Here is a 20,685-nt window from a genome sequence, read left to right on the forward strand (position 1 = left end):
GGAGAAGGGGATTCACTGAGTGGAAAAGCTTTTCAGTCATTTCTTGTTTAAACAGGCAGCATACAGTCCATCAGTCACTGGGGGACATTCTGTAAAGAATTTGCATCAGGCCTTTACATGTTTTAAAACATTTATTTATTTCAAATATGAGGAAGTTTGAATACAGAAGAAAAATTCCAAAACATTTCAGACAATAGCAAGTTTTCTTCAGCTTCTCTACCTTTGCCCAAATACTCCAGGATACCTTGGAGCTGTCCTTTACAACACATTTGAAACACAATGATGTCATCTTTCTTTGATGCTTAGTTCTCAGTGTAAAAGCCTACAGGGTTTGCTTGCAACAAATGGTCTTTAAAACTCAAAACAGACTCTCATCCCACCTCTGCATCTCAGCAGACAGACTGTTCTCTGACTTTTGGGACTCAAGAGAACTACATATAAACAAAAAAGATACTTGTATCCTAGAAATCACTTAGATTTCTTCAAACTTGGAAGACCTAAACACCAGTGACAGTGAATCATTTCATCTTATTCAACACTTCCTCAGAAAAGGAGTAAAGAAGATTCAAATGTGCTACAGATGAAGCTATAAAGAATTCTGGGTAAGCAAGCTTCTTTTCAGGCTGAAATACTGCAACACCGAGGTGTGATTTAGAGAAGAACCTTCTGCAAGCAGGATCACTGCTGCCTGTGCTGGTGGTTCCAGAGTGCAACATCCAACAGAGCTTGCACAGGCACGTGCAAAACATCACATCCTTGACAAACTCACACATTTCAGAGCCAGAAAAGCACCACGCATTCCATATCCGAATATCTTGGCCGCATCCACTCTGCTTCAGTACGGATATTTAGGATAAAAATCTTAAGAGACACATTATTCAACTTGCTCCAAATGCAAGTGTTCAAGCAACTAAAACACCAAGATATTTTAAGAAACTTGATCTAAAATGAGAAATTCCCATGGAATACTAATGCTGCCTTTGTTTCCATGTGTTTGCAGGCACATGGCAATGACACATACTGATATTTTTCATTGCAAAGTGTGATGTTATATGAAAGACACATCCTGCCTCTCCCTTTGTGTGTAAATTGGACAAACGTGTTTTTCTTGGAGCCATGAAGCACAGAAAAAGCCAACCCAAACGAAGCAGGATGAGTAATGCATTGGTTCTGTTTTCCATCTAACCAACCCAAAAATATGCACTCCTTACACTTTTTTGCAATTCACTGTCCTGGGCAAGGCCCATTTATTCTTAACAGTAAGTGCACTGCTGTTGTCACTAACAAAACCCCAAAATATTTTGTTTTCTCTGAAGGGAGCGCAACACTAAACAAACATTTTAAAACACCCTTAAATTAATGGGATTATAAATATCTGCTGCTTGTTGTTGCTGTAAAAAATTTAAAATGTATCATTTGAGGGAAAGAAAGCTGAGTTTGTGACTGATGGTGCTGCATGCAAGCAAAAATCCAGCACAGTGCCCATGTCAGGCACATACATCACAAATACACTGCAACTAAGAGCCATGGGGTTGCCATCAGATCTGGTATCTGCTCCAGTTCACTGCCCAACCCTCCAACCCCACTCTAGGATGCCATAACATGAAGGAAGCTGGGACTTGAGTCCTTTCAGTTGTTTCACCCAACTCTGATCAGTATCTCAGCTACCCAAAGGTCCCACAGCAGACCCAAACAGATATTGCTGATCCTTCACCATGCAGAGGTGCTACTATCCAATATAAACTTTGGAATAACAGCCAAGGGCTCGAGCCTGGAATGAGAATGCAGCACATTAAATACAAAGCCAAGCTACCTGTCATGTCCCAGGGTAAGACCTTGCTTGGGTTGTGTCAAGGCAATTCCCACCAACCACTAAATTTCTGGCCCTAAAATACGTGGAGACAGAGTGGTTTACAACTAAGATAGTCTTAAAAGCGCCTAATGGAAACATGAGGGGAGACAAAACTAAAACTGAAATTTAATACTAAACTACACAGAACATCCCAATCAAGGTTGGTTTTTTTCACTTCCCAAGTCATCTAAATACAAGCAGGTCCTGTAATGTGCCTGAACAGATGAACAGGGGGCAGGGATTAAACTGAAGGGAAGAAGGAGAATCAGAGATAAGAAATTAATTTTCTGTCAAATCCCAGTCCTGTCTTTCATATCTACTCCTTGCTTCAGATGTACATCAGTGACCAAAAATCACAGTCAGAAAGGGTTCAGAATTGTATCTTCCATTTCAACCAAGGCCAAAGCTCTTTTGAGATAAAATGCACTCCTTTAAGGGGGGGGCAAAAACCCCCAACTCTCAGCTTTCATTTTTTCATCTTGCCTTTCTTCATCTATTACCAAATCCCAAACAAATTTTTACTGAATATTTTTTACATGTATTGTATAAGCCCACTGGCCTATGGCATTTTACCAATATTAAAAAAAGTTGCAGAAATTAACACAGCTGTTCCTATCTTAGCATCACATCTGCAACTGGGGATTATTCTGTTTGAACTTTTTGTTCTCAGTGTTTCTTCAAGCATAGAAGAAATCCATGTTTTCTTTTGATTGTCTTTAAAAATGACATTGTGGCTTCTTGCAAGCAAGTCAGCCAGTTTTCCTAACACAAATCAATTACTGTATTTAAAAAAAACATATCAAAGTTTAGCATTTGGCTTTATCATTTAATGTTTAAGGAGAATTTATTAAAGAGTTTATTTTTCTGTTTGCATACAATTTTTTCCATTGTAACAGATAACATATCATGAAGGCAGACAGGCATCTGAATCTGAAGCAACTCAACACACAACTTCACATTTTCTAAACAAAAACAACTTTTCCACCTAAAAGTGCATTTAAACGTATTATTACCAAGTTAAGTCAAATAGAGTTACACACATTTTAAAAGAAACCTGAAAGAGCAGTCTGTCTCAAAATAAGCAGAACTTATTTTAGTGTGACTCATATTCTTTATTTTAGTAAAAACCCTAAATTATTCAGAATTACATATGCTTATATTCATAAGGGATAAAAAAATATTTTGTTAGACTACAGTCATGTTAACACACCACTTCTATTTTTACTGCAAAATAAACACTTCCAAATTAAACATTTAACTGAAATCTGGAGTAGCAGAAAACAACAAATCTGCCCATAACATAAGTCAACATCAAACCAGCATCTTGATGAAATCTAGATCAGGTCTGAGCAGTCAAATTTGATGTGACATTTAGGGCACTCCATGTCTCAGCAGTAATTATGAAGGTTTAGCAGCTCTGCGATAAGTGACCGGTTCTTTTGTTCATTTGCTTAAATAAAGCCAGTCTCATTATAAATACTGTAACTTGAATACATTATTAAGGAAATAAATAACATTTTTGTGCATGCTACTGTAGCCTCGTCGTTATTTAACAGCACAGCTGAGGTGAGCTAAAGAGAGGTGGTGGCAACAAAACTTACCAGTCCCACACAAACCAAAGGATTTACCCAACACCAGCAGCAGCAAAGGCCAACAAAAAAGAGACTTCAGTTTCTACCTGATCCACACACCCTTGAAGGGGGTTTGTGTTCTGGAGAATGCGAGCCTTCAGAGCATTCCTAATGGAACATAAGTCTGATCAGACATTCAGCATCAACTAGATTTTAAAAGCTGTTTCGAGGGGTGGGGTCTTTGCTTTTTATTTCCCCCCAACTACTTTCCAAAACTTTGGGGCTTTTTTCCTCCCTTATTGCTATGATTTTTAACACACCTTCTTAGACAACCTTACACAAATGACCAGAAAAATTCCCAGAGAATTTAAAATTTATCTTTGACTGTGTCTCCTGGGCTTTTTGTTTTTTAAATCAGATATTTAAAAAAACAAGTTCCAAGTTCAGAGAAATGGGGTTGGCAAACATTTCTTCTCTAAAGCTGCTCTTTGCATCAGCAGTAGCTTTAGGCAACACAACAGTTTTTCCCACCAAAGCAAAAATGGAGAAAAAAGCCAGAAATTGTCTAGTTTCTTTTCAAGTACACTTCTGTTCCTCTGTTAGCCAACACTGTCATAGGTTTCTATATTGCTGAGCCCTAATTAAACATAACAAAAAAATTAGTTGCATGTTTTGAACCTCCTTTTGGCAAGTACAACAGTGCAATGTTAATAAAAGAAGTAAATTCAATAAAGAGGAATACTTCATCCAAGGCAGAATAATTAAAAGACATACTGTGCTGTCAGCTAAAGTGCTAGATCCTCCCAGCTTTAATCTCAAAATCATTTCATGAGAAATGCTCAGTGTTATGTAAAGATACAGAGAAAGTGCTACAACATAAATTGGACCAATTTTTTTCTTAAAACAAACTTGATATTTATTTGTATCAGTTACACAAACAGTGAAATATTTTAAAATGCACACTAGACATTTTACAGATAAATAATAAAACAAGGTTCTGTTCTAAAAAGCTCACAGTTCAGCTTACAAAAAAAGAGATGTCTTAGAGAATCAAACACAGAGCCAGGTCCTATTTGTATCGAGGGGAAAGGAACAGACTGAAAATTCAAACAACACTACCTGATTGCTGGCAGTCACCACCCACCACTGTCTTTGGGCCACATGAGATAAGACAACTTGTTTAGTTTGGCAGCAAAGGAAGGTTTTAATAAAAAAGTCATTTGAGGATCCTGCAAAAAGACCTGAATATGGGGAGGATGCAGTTCATTGATCTCTCCAGTTCAAAACTGGCAAACCTTTGTGTGCGCTTTAAACTACGAAGGGAAGAGGGAGATGGGAAGCTGTTATGTAACTCAAATGATCCATCATGTGGTTCCGACATACAAAGTAAGGCAGGAGATGGAGTTCTGAAACAAAAGATGGAGAATAAGAACAGTATTAACAAAAAGTGTCTGTACACAAAGCAAGAAGAATGGAAAACAAGCAAGAATTAAAAGTCATTAATCACAATGTAAGGCCATGGGCAAAAAAAAAAAATAAAAAATAAAAAAATAATAATAAATAATAAAAAAAAAAATCATCGAAGACCTCTCTGCCACATCTTCAAGAAGTGCATCAAAACATGCCATGCATCTTCCCACACCAAAATTAATTTGTATTTTTTCAGAAGACATTTAAAGTCTATCTGCTAACAGCTGGAACACCAGCAGCCCACCCAAGAGCTCGGTGACAACCATCCTGTAAAGCCAAGGACCAATTACAGCTACATACTCCACACCAAGTTTTTTCATCTATTCTATCACAAAGCCTCTCTCTGCCTTACATTCTAGATACATAACTTTGTTTTGCTACAGATGAGTGTTTAAGGTGCCAGATGCCAAGACCAGAACCAGGAAGTCCCAGGCTCTATTCCCTGGACCACAGATTCGATTCAGACACAGTGAGACACCTTCTCAGAGATCGCAATCTTCATTCACTCAGGATGCCAGAAGGGTGCTGCCAAATAGGTCATGCACATTTTTATGCACTCCTCTTTGCTTAGCAAGGCACAAAATAATCCAATTTTACCTTCAGAATTAAAAATCTTTCAGCAAGAGTAAGTTTATACCCCTCAGCATCTGCTCACAGCTGGACACAGACTCAAACAAATAAAGCTTTCTTTAGAAAAAGCTTTCTTTTCTAGTTGCCATATTTTCTACTCTTAATATATCTTAATTACTCCCTCTGCTGAAGAATTAAAATAGCATTCAGAGAAATATGTATTTTATCTTGTGACAGAACAATCCAGCTCCCACTTTAAACTGGAATATGGACATGGACATATGCCGTAAATTTAGGTAATTTACTGCACCCATACATGGCTCCATAAGTAAAATAAGGTTAATAACACATTTCTCAAAATCTTAAGTAGCATAATTAATATCTACAATGTACAAATGTACAGAAGCCAGACATGCTGCTCATGCTTGCTAACAGCAGAAGAACAACATGATCAGAATCTCTCACAGTTCCTGAATCTCTGAATACACAACATGATACTGTTTTCTTCAATTTATTTGTGATATAGGGGAATAAGCAAGCCTCCTCAAAAACTTTTAAACAGTGATTTTTTGCACAAAGGCAGAATTTTGCCTAATCACCAGAAGAGGAAAATGCCCCACAAGTGTTATGATTTTGATTTTCACATAAAAAATAAAGGAAACCCACTTAGAGAATGTATTGTGTTAAAGCTGCTTGGATAAAGAATAAATAATGAGGAGGCACAAATGTACCTTCTGAAAAGACAACATAACCTGGGAAAAATATGAAAAATTTCTAAGCAACACTCATTGTTCAGAACCTCAAGTCACAGTGCATGAACAAGATTTAAATAAATACATCCACAACTGAACTGTGACAATTCCTTTCTCACACATATATTATTTCTACCAAGAAAGTATAACGACCATCAGAAAACCTAAGTTCACCAGTATTTTTAATACAAAGAAGATATTAACTAAGAACAGGAACTTAGAAACAGTGACTAAGGTAACCATAATTAATTGAAGGAGAGGAAACAAAGTGTATTACTATGAAACTATTCAGATTTGAAGACAGACTGTAGGGAGTTTTCTGAAGCAACAGATGAAGTACTGAAATCCACAACATACAGCAAGAAATCAAAAGCAGCTGGATATCACAGGAACAAAAATACTGAGGTTATGTAGCTGAACGTAAAGCTACAGAGATCTCACATATTAAAATGACAAGCCAATAGAATAAATGGAAAAAGGAGAAGAAAAGTATCTCCCATTCACAGAAGAAAAATAAAAACATGAGAAAGGCATAAGAGTTTAATGTGTGACCTAAAAACTGCAAATACCATTAACTAATTTTAAAAAAGGAAGACAAAAGTACTTTTCTTTTTGAGGGTCTTCCCCTGGGAACTCCTGAAAGAATGTGACATTTGACATATTTTACTAAATCACACACTGTCTTTTAAAAAACTCTGTGTATTGTAGATTTTAGGATGAACTTAAGACCAGTTGCTTTCTCACTGTACTATTCCTATTCTCTAATTCAGACAAAGTTCTGGCCTTGCAAATTCTGAAGACAAAACTCCTTTAATCAGTTCAGGGTTTTGATCTTCCCAGGTTTTTACCTGTCTCCTTTCACTTCCTTCTTGGTAGGGATTTACTGTTTCAGACTTAAGTTTCAAAACCTTGTAACACCTTGGCTCAATCAAGCATGGGACACTTAAAAGGGACATAAGATACTGATTCCTTCTTGTGGGTCTACTTAGATATAGTCGCTAAAAATTTTTTGTTAATAAGCCAAAAACATCACATTAATGTACATCTACAGGCTGTAACTAGAGTTGTCAGTATCTAGCAAAGTCCCTATTTGTCTCAGAGGACAATGTCATTAGAAAATAAAATGCATTTAGCAACCTCGTCCCTCTGCACCATCTAACAAGCATTCCAAAATAATACAGATGCACATGTATGTATTCAAACAATTCTTGAAGCACAATGAGTTTTCAAAACATGGAAGAAACAAAATGATGCAAAGAGTAATCTCAATGTTGCAGCAAGACAAATTGAATCATGCGAAAGTTCTTTTCACCTCTGCACTATTAAGTATGCATAAAATAATAAGAAGAACCTTTGTGAAATTAAATATTTCAAACGACAGAAAAGCAATGAAATTGAAAAGTCTTTCTAGCTCTTAGAGAGGAGACAAGAAATAAGTACCACCTACGAAGGTTCTCTGTTCTACAAATATGTTTTTCCTCTGCAAGAGGAATACCAGAAAGTACAACACAGGCACACAGCTCAATCCCATCCTTTGTGCAAATATTCCTTTACAAGGAGTAATCATTATTGAACCTTTTAGCCCAGATGTAATTTCTTACATGTTATAAGTTTCACATGCATTGTGAATTTCAGCCAAGGCTGATGAAGTTCAATAACTTGGCTAACCAACCATGTGTACTGCTCATTACACAAGTAATAAATAGATTCATCAAAATGGACATGAAAAAGCAGTATGAACATCTGACACCTTTTTCAGCCTACTCAATAAGAAAAATAAGTTACAGGAAGTCCAAGAGGACCTCTTAATATTTACAGTATGTAACAGGTAAGCAGTTGGAGCCTTATGTAAAGCAGAGCAGTATTAATATTCCACAATATTAAGCCAGAGTTAAAACAGAGTGATGGCACTCGTGGAAACTCACTCATTATTACCTGCCATAAATTTTAAGAATACAGCACTGTAAATTAAAGAGAATCCTCTTCTATTAAGCAAAGTTTAAAAACAATAGCTTTTAGTGGCTTTTTAGTTGCTCAAACTACATCAGTACTAATCCCTGACTGACAGCTACAAACATCCCACAACAGGAGGAGTTAAAAGTTCCACCCCACAGGCACATTCTACTCCATAAATTGTGCTTTTCTACATCAATTACCCCAATACTCTACTCTGGTCAAAAATACACTTCCTGCAAGACCCAGGCTCTTCTGGAAAAGCACCATACTCCCATTCCCTCAAAAAACTGGTACAGCAAAATTCATGCCTGCTACAAAGGTTTGGACTTCCATGAAAGAAAGGCCTGGAAAAAAACTAGCTAAGTGTAAGTAAGAAGCAAACAACAAAACTTCTACACAGGCACCAACATTTTCATTCATGTTAGTGCTACTCATGCAGTGTAAGGTAATTCACGATACATGGAGCCTAAGATTCCCAAAGAAATCAAAATATACATCAAGGAACAACTCATCCATGCTTTTAAAAGCCCAATAAATACAAAAGTATCCCATGAAAACAGTCTCAGGGACAGCTAGGACTTGGCCAAGAAAAACAATCCAAGGTTATATATTGCTGATCTTTCTGTCTGCCTCACAATAAGCTTTGAGCCCAAACCTCCATAAATAAGCACCACTCCAGTTCTCCACACAGGAAACACTTCCATCATGGAAACCGCCAGCCATGCAAAGGCTGTAAGAGTTCCTTCACCACAAGTTCTGCTGTTTGAGAACATGAGATGCCTCTCCTTAGCAAAATCCAGCATTTCCTTTTCTCTGTGCCCCACTGAGCTACAACAGAATCACGTACAGAAATTCTTCTTAATAAAAACAGGCAAAAGTTTTATTAATCCACAGGATTTCACATATTTATGAACATTAATTTTGATTCAGACAACAAACTCTTTTCACTAAACCAGGGAAAAGACCACTCAAGAGGCATTGTCCAAGTTTGCTCCCCCAGCTCACATCCCTTTTTCTGCTCTTGTAAGAAACAGGATGCAAATAATAGATAATTACTAGAAAGCAAACACCTTGTTCTTTTTTCAACATAATAAGCCATATAAAAAAGACGTTTACACTAAGAAATCTTAAAATCATCATATGAATGGAATTGAGAAAAATAACAATACAGACCAAAACCAGACTGAAGTATTTTCTCTGAGATTTTTTTCCCAAAACAAACTCTCCAACAAAAACAAGCTGACTTTTTCAATGCTGACAAAGTTCAGGTGTTCCAGCATAAGAGAAATTCCAAAACCATACAATAAATCATAAAGTGAATCTGAAACAAAGGCTATCCTGAGCAGCTCCTTTGTAGAAGCCCTGTCAGTTGCAAAACCCTTATTTCATGTGGAAACAGAAGAGAGAAATTACAAAGTAAACAGTGCTTTCAAAGAAAAATGTGCACATTTTTCAAGGAAAACTTGCAAACTAGCTCAAAAATAGAGCTGAATAATTCCTTACTGACAGACAAACATGTGTGGGCTTAGACCACCAAACACCAGGCAGTACAGCAAAAGACAATGAACATATTTAAGACAGGCAGACTAACACTAATAAAATCAAGTACTCAATGTATGTAAAGGGTCTGTTTTATTCCTCCCATATGATCAGAGTTTGACTTGAATAAGACCATTCACTGGTCTAACTAAAATCCAGCAAATGTTACCTTCTTTCTGAAGGCTGATGAAGCCTCAGCAAAAATGCTGTCACCCACAAATAACCTCAGTAAATTCTGAAATACAATAGCTCCCCATATTCACAAAATTCTCTCCTCTGCAGGTACAGAGCAGTCAATTTTTGATTCCTTAAGAAATAAAAATATTCTTTTTAATCATACTTTTCTGATCTCTCCACTGCCCACAGATTCAGGGCATAGTGGTGAAAAGTAGCCAGCATCTATTAGAGACCTTAAAGAGTCTTCACATAAAATCTAGGTAAGTTTTAAAAGTTTAATTTTTCTTCTCTTACAAGTAGTAGCTTAAATACCAATTATGCAATTAGTGATCACTCAACTGCCCTAAGAAATACAACAAAGGTTAACCACAGCTGGCTCTATTAAGGCTCTGAAGGTAGATTCTGCTTTTTAACTAGGAGAAAGATTCAGAACAAGAGTAACATAGGAAGTGCTCAAACACTGCTACACAAAGAGGAGATAGCTCAGCAACCAGGAATTCTCCCACTAAACACTTTCATTACCTTCTGCCACTACAAAGTACAAAAGCACAGGCACAGCACAGCAGCCTGGCCACCTGCATTGTATTGGTTATGGGCAGGTTCACTCATCTTTTATACTACTTTAATAAATAGAAAAAAAGTTTAAAAAAGCTACTGAAAACAGCTTCTCTCCCAATACAATAAAGTGATGACCAAAAAAAATGGTCATGGGCTCTTCTGAATTAATGTTAGCACTGTATGCTTACTGAAAACAAAGATTCCCAGCTTTCCAATAGTTCCAAGTTTATTTCCACCTTGACATTATCTGATCTTGGACACTACTGGTCCTAGAATTAACACAGTTAATCCCACATCCCCGACCACTAAAACCTTGCTGTATTTTTCCAGTAAGGGAGTCAGAAAAGTTTCTAGTATTCTGGGAACAGAAGGATTTAAGAGCAGTAGCCATTCTACATTGCTCACAGATGTAAAGTGTTCAAATAATGTCCCATACGAGAGAGATTTCAGAAGGAAGTGCAGGTGATACAAAGAAAGGCACAAGATAAATTGCAGAGCTACACAATTTGTGTTTATCACAAAAGCACCACCATGTGTGAACCAAACCTAATCATCTATCTGTTACCATGATGATTAATACTAAGGAAATTATCAAGACACTCATTGTCAAAATGTTACCTTCCACAGTTTCACAACGTTCAGGTATGTTTGTGTCTATATACAAACCCTCACTGCAATTAACTACAACATTTAATACTGGGAATGCAGCTCACTAAATATACAAAGCATTCCAAAACCTGCACGGGCCCTATCCTGAGAGCTGAGCTCAAAGCAGAGTTTAAGCTTTAAGTCTTTTCCCCTGATTTCATATACTTGATCCTCAAGTACTGACTACCTTTAAGGGGATGCAAATCAGCTGTATGACATAAATCAATTTTTAAAGAAAGAATGAAAGAGTATAGCTGCTAAATCTATTTTAGTAGTTAAGAGGAAAAAAGTGGGTTGCTTTGCATTTCCTTGGTTTGTAAAAAAAATGTTTTAATGGAACACATCACCTTCTGCTAATATTTACCAATTATTTTTAGTTGTAACCAGGCTTTTTAGAGTTTCAAAACCTCAGTGATATGCTGCAATCTAATTTGCACAAGTTTTGTAATAACCCCCTTTTTTTTTTTTTTACTATTTCAAGCTAGTTTTTCACACAAAAAACATAATCAGAGAATCACAGAATGGTTTGGGTTGGAAGGGACCTTAAATCTCACCCAGGTCAAACCCCCCGCCATGGACAGGGACACTTTCCACTAGACCAGGTTGCTCAGAGAGTCATTAGGGAAAAAGGTACCAGAGAAAAGAATAAAATAGAAAAACTTCTGTTTATCATTTATAAAAATTAAATGGCCAGTCATTCAAAACTACATTTTATATCATAAAGCAGATGTTTAATTGAGATAAATTATAAGCACATTTCCCAACCTTTTGCATCAGTAGGACAGAAGTTGCTAATATTGAAGTTCTGTACAAGAAATAAAAGAAACATGGTAACTTCTCACACCTAATGTATATACACACCAAAATCTCACTGGAGAAGTGCCCCATCTTTTAAGCACTGATTTAGTACCTAATCCACAGCTTCTCTCCTGGCTAAGGCTTCTCCATTGCACAGAAGTAAAAGTGCAAAAAGAGAATTCTGACTAACAAAACACTAAGCAACAATTATTTTGAGGAAACAATCTGAAATATTAAAACATAATCAAGGAAAGCAATACAGCAAGACACATTGTGGCTGGAGCTTCTGGATTTTCTTCACCATCTGAAAAAAAACCTGACCTGGTTATTCTGGGCATCCCTTACAAAAGCAAGGAACAGGCTTCTTCTGACCTTCCTCTGGCAGAAAAATTAGAATCCCAGTTCGAGCAACTGCTTGGTTGTGATTATCAATACAGTTCTGTGACAAAATCTTGGAAAAGCATTAAGAAACACCCTACTTTGTGGAATCTCCCTGGCTGAACAGAACAGACCCATTTCACCCTTCTATAATATACTGCAACACCATTTGCACCTCACTACTCAGACACGCTCCACAGTCACCGTGGGTTAGATGCAACCGCAGCTGACACAAACCAGAACACATTGTGGTCCCAAGGTCATACAGACCATATATGATCCTCAAAAACAGACAGCAATTTTTATAGAAGTCAGAAAATCATATTAGCTACACAACTCTCTCTGATATTAAAACCAAGTTAGAGTATTTAAAAAAAAAAAAAAGTATTATTTGAGATCACTGACACACAGTTGAAAATACCACATCTCTGTATAAAATTAAACCTAGAGGAACTGCTTACATGCTTTTATAAATTTACAATTCTAGCCCTAATAATTAAGAACACAAACAACAGAATTACAGGAGCAATTCCTAAGAACAGGAAAAAGCACCAGGTCGCTTTTGTTCAGTATTTTCAAAGAGCAACACAGACCTCTACTGGCAACACTGGTGAGCAAGGCTTGGCTCATACCAGCAGCAAGCTGGGGAAGCTCTTTCTCTGTAAGCTCATGCTGAGACCTTTAAAAAGAAAGACAACACTCAAAATTGCACAGAGACCTTCAATTCCTCCCGGTGGAGTAAGTCTTACTGACTCTATCAGAACCAACTGAAAATTTACACTACTCATGTTTAAATGTACAGAGAACAATATGCTGTTAAAACCAGGACTGGCAGCACAAGACTAAACTGTTCAGTAAGTCTGTCCTACTTCTTTTGAATACACCAGCTTTACTGGGACCAAAAGTTACCTCAAATTTCTAATGTGATATTCAGAGTAAAATTTTGATAGAACTTAAAAAAATAGATGGGAAAAGAAACCCTAAAGAATACTTGGACTGCACTGTCAAAAGAAAAATCTTCCAAAATAAAAAAGAAAATATTTCACTAATAACTCTTGATCTGCTGCGACCTCTTTGTATTGTAAGAACAGAATCATTCATTAACCTTTTCCAAGTTGCTAATTTAAAATAATTGTGCGTATAAATGTTATTTTTTAGTATTTTTCCCTCACACTTTTCACAGCAATTTTAAGGATTAAGTTAAGAAAGTAGGCATATAATCTAGGAAATTCTTCCAGACCACTTTCCTAATCAGGAATGAAAAAAACCACCACAGGGCAGACAGTCTCCCTATTTACAGACATGTTAAGTTAATGGCACTGAGGCAACGTGTAACACCACTAAAACCCTAAAACTGCTGAAGTCATCCAAAGTATTCCCTCAGTAACTAAGCAAGCATCTCTATTTTCCAGAAGTTGAGATTTTTCAACTATAAGAAAAAAACAGAAGTGTTCCTGACAAGCTATGTAGGATTCCCTGTATTAGATTCACAAATAAAGTGAATTAAGATATCATTCCATCTTTGCTGATCTGTTTTTAATATTGCTATCTTAAAGCAGCGTACATGGATGAATAAAAACATCGCTTACATGTTCATCCATCTTTCAAGGGATTCTCAGCATCTGCCAAACTTTATCTTGAGCACCCAGCAATGCAGTAATTGAAAAGGCATTTTTCTGACTGCAGTCTACCAAGTTACAGCTTGATCTTTGTTCTACCCATCCTGAAATGAAACATTTCTCAACAAATGGACAGATACCATAGTTAGTTATTTTCAAATATACCACTGACACTCATTTGGACAACAATCAAAGGGTTCAGTGATTTTTTTTTTCCTTGCACTATTGAGTACAAATGCTCAACAAGTAATACATCATTTTTCTATCTCTTTCTACTTAATGGACAACAATACTTCCCTGGAATTATTTATGCTTGCCTCTAAAAAAAAAAATCACAGGAATTGTTTACTCCTCAAAGTACTCAGGGAGGAAACTATTACATCCACTACACACAGAAAATTTAAAAGGAATATCTACAACACAAAGTGGAGCAGAGCACTGAAACCCTAAAATAACTGCAAAATAAGCTCCAAAACTGGTAAGAGTCCCCTTGAACCAGCTAATTAATCCATGCTCCATGGCAACTGGTAAGAAATATCAGACACAGCATAGGACTAAAGCAACACTAAATGCAACATGATATGCAAATTTTTGAGTTATATAGGCCATAAATACCATCTTAATCACAAATTTGATACCTTCATACTTATGGACTCTTTTTGTCTTAACCTCACATGGCAGCACAAGCCCAAGGCTTATTTCACTAATGCTCTCACTCTTCTTGATATACTTCTGAACAGGGATGACATCCTGCCCTCATCCACAAGAGAAATCAAGAAAGTATATATACATAAACACAAATACAGATGTGTGTGTGTGTTTATTTAGGCATGTATGTCACAAGCCAAAAAGATTTGGGGCAAGGACATGATTGATTACTTGTGACCAATCCAGATTATTAACTAAGGGAGAAACATCAAAAACAAGAAAAAAATCTTCACAAAACCATCATATATATTGGATTTATCTTTTGCCATGTTTGAAACACCTCCCACTCATTCAGCAAGGCTGAATGGCAGCTCTGCTCCTGCTGAAGGCAAATCCCTTTGAGTCCAGGTAATTCTTTAAATGTTCAGAGACTGCAAAGTTGCATACAAAGCAAATTGTACTGCTGGATGCAATGTAGAGAAATACTGTACCAAGAATTTGGAACATAAACCTCACTAGAAAGCCCAAATTCATTGAGACAGGCAAGTACAACGCTTGCTGCCCCAACTGCAGTGCCAATCTGTAGCAGCACATCAGGCAGTGACAGCAGGACAGGTGCTGTTAAGGCCTAAACTGCAAGACACAGTAAAGCTCTAAATTCTTCATCTGACTCCTGTGGGATAACACTGCCTTAAATAATTTAGAAATAAAGACTAAGAGAATTTGGAGTGATAAGTTCTGCTGTTAACACATTTTCCAAAACATCTCCAAGGTTTTCCAATCCCCTCAGAAATGGATTTAAGTCAAAATTCTGAACTAAAATAAAAACCACCAAATAACTTGCATAAGGACTAGTTCAATATTGATGTAATCCCATCCCAAAGAAAAATGCAAAGAACGAAAGGCAACAAGAGACCAACAGTTACCTGAATCTCTCACTCACCCACTATAGAAGCAGTAATACTTAACAGATATCTAAACAAGCTGGGTGTCTGAAAGGATTTGTGAACCTGTGAGACAATACAACTAACAGGGATTACTAAAGGTCATAAATTGTATTTCTTTGAACTAAAGGAGCATCGACTAAAACATCCCAACACAAGTTCATCATCAAATTCACTTGAAAGTACCTTTGGAGATAAAAATTCTGCAGCCTCCTGGGAAAATCTTTACCTGAGTTTACTTGCTGGCATTAGAAGTTTTTCTGAATACTTTACCTGAAGTGTCCTGCAGCCATACAAACCTCACTCCTTGTTCTAGCCACCAAGATCATAATAAGAAACTTCCCTTCTCTTTCACAGCCATTCTTTATATATTTGCATCACAGTAAATGCTTCCACCAATATTTTTCTAGACAAAAATCAATTGTTTCAGCACTTGATGTCTTTCCTGTAGATCTCCTGTAAGCTTCAAATTCTTCACACATTTTTAAAAAACACCTTTCTAACTAGGGATTTTATAGGGAAAAAGTGCAAATCAAGTTTGAAAACCGAAAATACAGAGATGTTTAAACAATCAAGTAGCCTGAAAGATAAAGTTTGCCGTATTTTACCTTATGTGCAACGTTAACCTACCTATTCCTGAATTGGCTCCTGTGATTATAACCACTTTCCCACTCAAGTCACGTCCTTGGAGAATTTCCATTGCAGTACTGTTCCCATCATATTTTTGTCTAGTGGTAGGTTTTACTGGATTATCTTCAACTGTAAAGGCCAGTCTTGGGTCAAGGTAAGTAGTCCTTTTGTTTATGTGGCTGCAAAAGAACACAAAAACTCTGCATTTAGATTTTAAATGTATTTCAGCCACTGCTGTGTACAATTCAAATGGATTATTTAAATTCCCAAAAATCAAATTCTTTTTTTTTCAGTTTGCTTAAAATCATGCCAATTACTTTTTTTAATAAAACTTTTTTCCAGTTGCGACAGCATCCATTAATAATTGTATTTCCATACTTCACAAGCCATTCTGAACTTCATGTGAACCCCTGACATAAAAGGCAGAATTTTGTCAGGGGGAAAAAAGAAAAGTCTTGTTATATTAGGAAAGATCATGTTCTCTTAGCAAGTCTATAAAAGGACCCCACACTTGTCCTTGAAACAGTAGACACTGCAATATCTGCATATGGATTCTGAAGCTGTATTTATTAATCTCTTTGTCTTTCCAGCTGACATTGTCACAGTATGATAACTCAAAAGGCTACTCAGCATGTAACCCAGCTGTCCTCCTTCAACACACTCTGCAATTTGAGATACTTACTCTACAAAATAGACTTGTCCATTTTCATCAGTCTCCTGCTCCCATCCATACGGCAGATCTAGGAAGCACATAAAACATTATTTTCAGGCATTAGAATACTCTTCAGTTTGAAGTTTAAGTGATTTCTCAGACTGACGAGACACAATTCTGCATTATTACTGTAGGTGGTGCAGCTACCTGCTGCCCTTCAATACCAGAACTTGAAGGAAGGATTGCTTCCCTAATCACACACAGTTGCTCTCTCATAGAAGTACAATACACAGAAGATCTGGTACAAGTGTAAAGACTGGCAGATTAAGTATAAAGACAATCTGAAAAAATCCTTATAAAGATTAATTCATGTTATAGCACAAAAAACCCCCAGCAAAATGCAATCATGCTTCCAAGCACATACACAGCTATAGTACTCACAGTTCAGTATCTATCCCTGCTAAAATAAATAGCAAACACATACAGGAAAAGTTATGTCTAACACATACCAAGTTGAAAGATCAGAGCCCTCAAGTGGGCATGAAATACAACAAATCAAAGCTATAAGATTCAATGAAGTTGGAAGGATAAATAAAAGAACAAAAATTACAAATCTTTACGTAACAAATTCTTGTATAAAAGATTCTACAAAAGTACCTAACAGATAGCATTTACAGTATTTCTAATCCTGGCTTGAAAGTACTCATTTCACTTTGACTGACTTAAGATTTACTGAAAACCTTCCACTTATAGTCAGATTACCAATGCCAAAAGAAACATGGCTTGCCAACAGCACAGTACCCCCAAGTACAGAAGCTTCTGGAAAGATCTGGTTTAAGGCACTGATCCAAGATTCCTGAGAAGTCATTTTCCTCTGGAAGTGTCCTGCAACACTGCCTTCTGTTCTGGCACAAATATTCAACTGAGTTGGGGGAAACAGGTAAAATGAAAACTAATGAGGCTTCCTTCTGTGCCAGGGATATTCCTTGATGAAATACATTCTTTGAAGAATATAATCCAACTATAAATATTACCTGATGGACACCAGGAACACAGAACTCCAGCTTTTGACTATATGCTTTACAGGCCACACTAAAAAGAACCCTGTAACCTGGAATTAGTACTTTAGCTTTATGGAGCAATACAGGAAAGCCATAAAACTGCAAAGTGATCACTCTACACAGACACAATCACAGAGGTAAAACCCCACAGAAATCAGATGTATTCTGCAAGCTCAGTTAACCTAGGTGATTAGTGACAACTAGGAGATCAAAATGAGATCAGTTGGAGTTTGTGGAAGAACTAAATGTTTGTAACATAATCTCAGCTCATTACAAAAGTTTAACACAAACCTCCTGCAACACGTTTCCTCTTCCCAGACTTAGGATGTTCCCACTGTGTTTTTTCTTCTAGGTGGCTGCAGGAAAAGAAAAAGTTTAAGATTTTTAAAAAATTTCCTAATAGTCTTCCAGATGTAATCCAAAATATCGCCACAGGTCTGAAAGTAACTAACGAGACAGCATAGAAGGCTATAAAAGTTCAAATAAATATTTAACTTCCAATGCAAGTTTTGTTGCTTATGAGAAGAAAAAAACCCAAAAAACTCATTTAAAAAATAACATTAACAGACTCAGAAAACACCTCAAAAAGATAACTATCCTTGGCAGAAATAAAGAAAAAAGAAGCTAGAAAATAATTTATCTCAAACTAATAGTAATAATATTAGAAAGTCTTCAAATTACAAAAGCACCTTTCTAAAACTCCTGCCTAACAATATTGATTTGCAGAGTGTAACATAAGTAAGTTGGACTTTTAGATGAGCAATTGTAGTTTCGGACAGGTAAGTTTATCCACAGGCCTTGACTAGCAGGATATTTATTTAATACGCATAACAATGGTACCCCATCTTTTCTTCTAATTCAGAAACTTTAATCATTTAAGTCACTAGCAGAATTAAAATATTCCATCATAAGATCTTCTTCACTATAGAAGAATAATCAAAGTGATGTGCACATAAACAAGGTCTTAAAATAACCAAAGTGCTGAAATTGGGTAGGATATTAAAATCCCACCTTTCATTAAGTATTTTTAAATAACAGTCAAGTTTTAAGAGTCAGGCAGGGATTAATTGAGTGTCCAAATTCATAGCTGCCCAAGTGTGAAATAAAGAGTGACAACAGCAATAAATAGCACACAAATAACCACAAATAACCCACAGGCCCAGCAGCGATTTACACACAACACAAGCAACTTTTCCTTCTTACAGCAACCCCATAGTAACAGCACGTGGCATTACAGGGATCACAGCTGGGAAGCTGAGACTAGACAAGTGCACCTGTGTGACCTGAAAATAGGAGGTATTTAACCAAATTACAGCAGCCTGACAAACAAATGCTGTCCACCTGTGTGCACACCTAACTCATCATAAACACTTTTAAAGGTCTGTCCTGGGGTCTTAAACCAAAATAATCTTATTCCAGCTAAAAGTTCATACTGGTGATGAGGTTTAAAATAAAACTCCCAGAATATGCAGAAGTATCACACATACAGAGTGTACATTAAAGGCAGCAACAGTGCAACACCTCTTCATGTCCAATATATTTTTAGACATACTGGGTGAGATTTTCAGACAGTAAAGATATATTCATGTTATGTCATTAAACTGAACTGGTGCAGCTTCACAAGAGTTCAGAACCTGACCTGTTGAACTGATTGTGTAACAATTCTGCTCAGTAATACATTATTTCATAGGTTTGTTACTTTCACCAAGTGATTCCTTCCTGAGAGAGCTTTTGAAGTCAAAGGAAATACACAGGAAATTGACCTAAGGAAAACGAACACCTAGAGAGAAACTGCAGCGTTTACAAAGCGTGGATAAACTAAAGCATTCTGCCCAGTGTTTATAAGAGCAGACCTTGGGAGGAAGAGGCCAACTCACCACGGGTGAGAATGAACCATACTGTTCCACTTTTTTGTGGAAGGGAATAAATCTCATAGCTTTAAACGGACCGAAGGGGAGCCCAAGATCAGCATGGCTACAAAAACCGCATGAGAGGAGAAAGTGTATAAACGTATATTCTACCGAGTTAGTTCATCCTGCAGCACATCCCCTTTGTAACCGGGGAGGATGGAATCACGTCCAGTGGCACGGGCAGAGGGTGCTAAATGCGATTCTCTATCTCCTGCCCAAGGTGTACTGGAGAGCTGAGGAACAGCATGCACAGCTTTTAACTTCCATCGGACCTCTCTCTTCTCCGAAGAAAACTGACCAGTCTGCAGTATTGTGTAAGGCTTAACCAGAACGCATAAAGATCGCCCACGGCGCCCTGAGGTGCATTCGAACAGCTCCGGGACGGCTCCCGGCCGCTGCCACGAGCGGCCCCAGCACCGCTCCCAGGCGGGGCAGGTGGCGGCGGCTCAGCACCGCTCCCCGCTCGGGGGGCTCAGCAGGGGCGGCTGCGGCTGCCAGAGCCCGTCCCGCACACCCAGCCCAGCGCTGCCCGGACACCGCACACAGCCCCCGCGTCACCCGCAGCCCGGTCCCGCCGCCCCAGCCCCGCGGCTCGGCCGTGAGGGGCGGTGCGGGGGAAGCGGCTCCGCGGACGCTGCCCCGGGGAGAGCAGGCGGTCAGAGCGCTCCCGGCGGGTTCGCCCCGCGCCCGCCCTTACTTGGCGTAGTAAACCCAGCCGTCCTTGGTGGTGCGCTCCTCCCAGCCCGGCGGCAGCTCCTCCTCGCTGTCCGTGTCCTCCAGCCCCGCGTACTTGAGCGCAGCCATGGGCTCGGCGCGGCCCCGCTCCGCCGGCGCGCCCCGCTTCCGCCCGGCCCCGCGGCACCATGGGAGTTGTAGTTCCCGCGGCACCGCCCCGTGCGGCGGGGTCACTCCGGTCACCGAGGGGATGGACACCACAAGGGGACCCGGCTGA

General features: G+C 38.1%; 1 protein-coding gene across 1 annotated transcript in view; it reads right to left on the bottom strand.

The window, feature by feature from the left end:
- The window catches only part of WWOX (WW domain containing oxidoreductase), a 488,590-nt gene extending 468,020 nt beyond the window's left edge, over positions 1–20,570 (bottom strand). The window contains exons 1-4 of the mRNA XM_039558532.1: positions 20,431–20,570; positions 18,115–18,179; positions 16,793–16,850; positions 16,111–16,289 (exon numbers count right to left, since the gene is read on the bottom strand). Of these exons, the coding sequence (XP_039414466.1) occupies positions 16,111–16,289; positions 16,793–16,850; positions 18,115–18,179; positions 20,431–20,537 (409 nt within the window). The 5' untranslated portion in view covers positions 20,538–20,570. The remainder of the gene's footprint in view (positions 1–16,110; positions 16,290–16,792; positions 16,851–18,114; positions 18,180–20,430) is intronic.
- Between the last annotated feature and the right edge of the window lie 115 nt (positions 20,571–20,685).

The sequence above is a fragment of the Corvus cornix genome, chromosome 11, assembly GCF_000738735.6.
Source record: "Corvus cornix cornix isolate S_Up_H32 chromosome 11, ASM73873v5, whole genome shotgun sequence".
Lineage (NCBI taxonomy): Eukaryota > Metazoa > Chordata > Aves > Passeriformes > Corvidae > Corvus > Corvus cornix.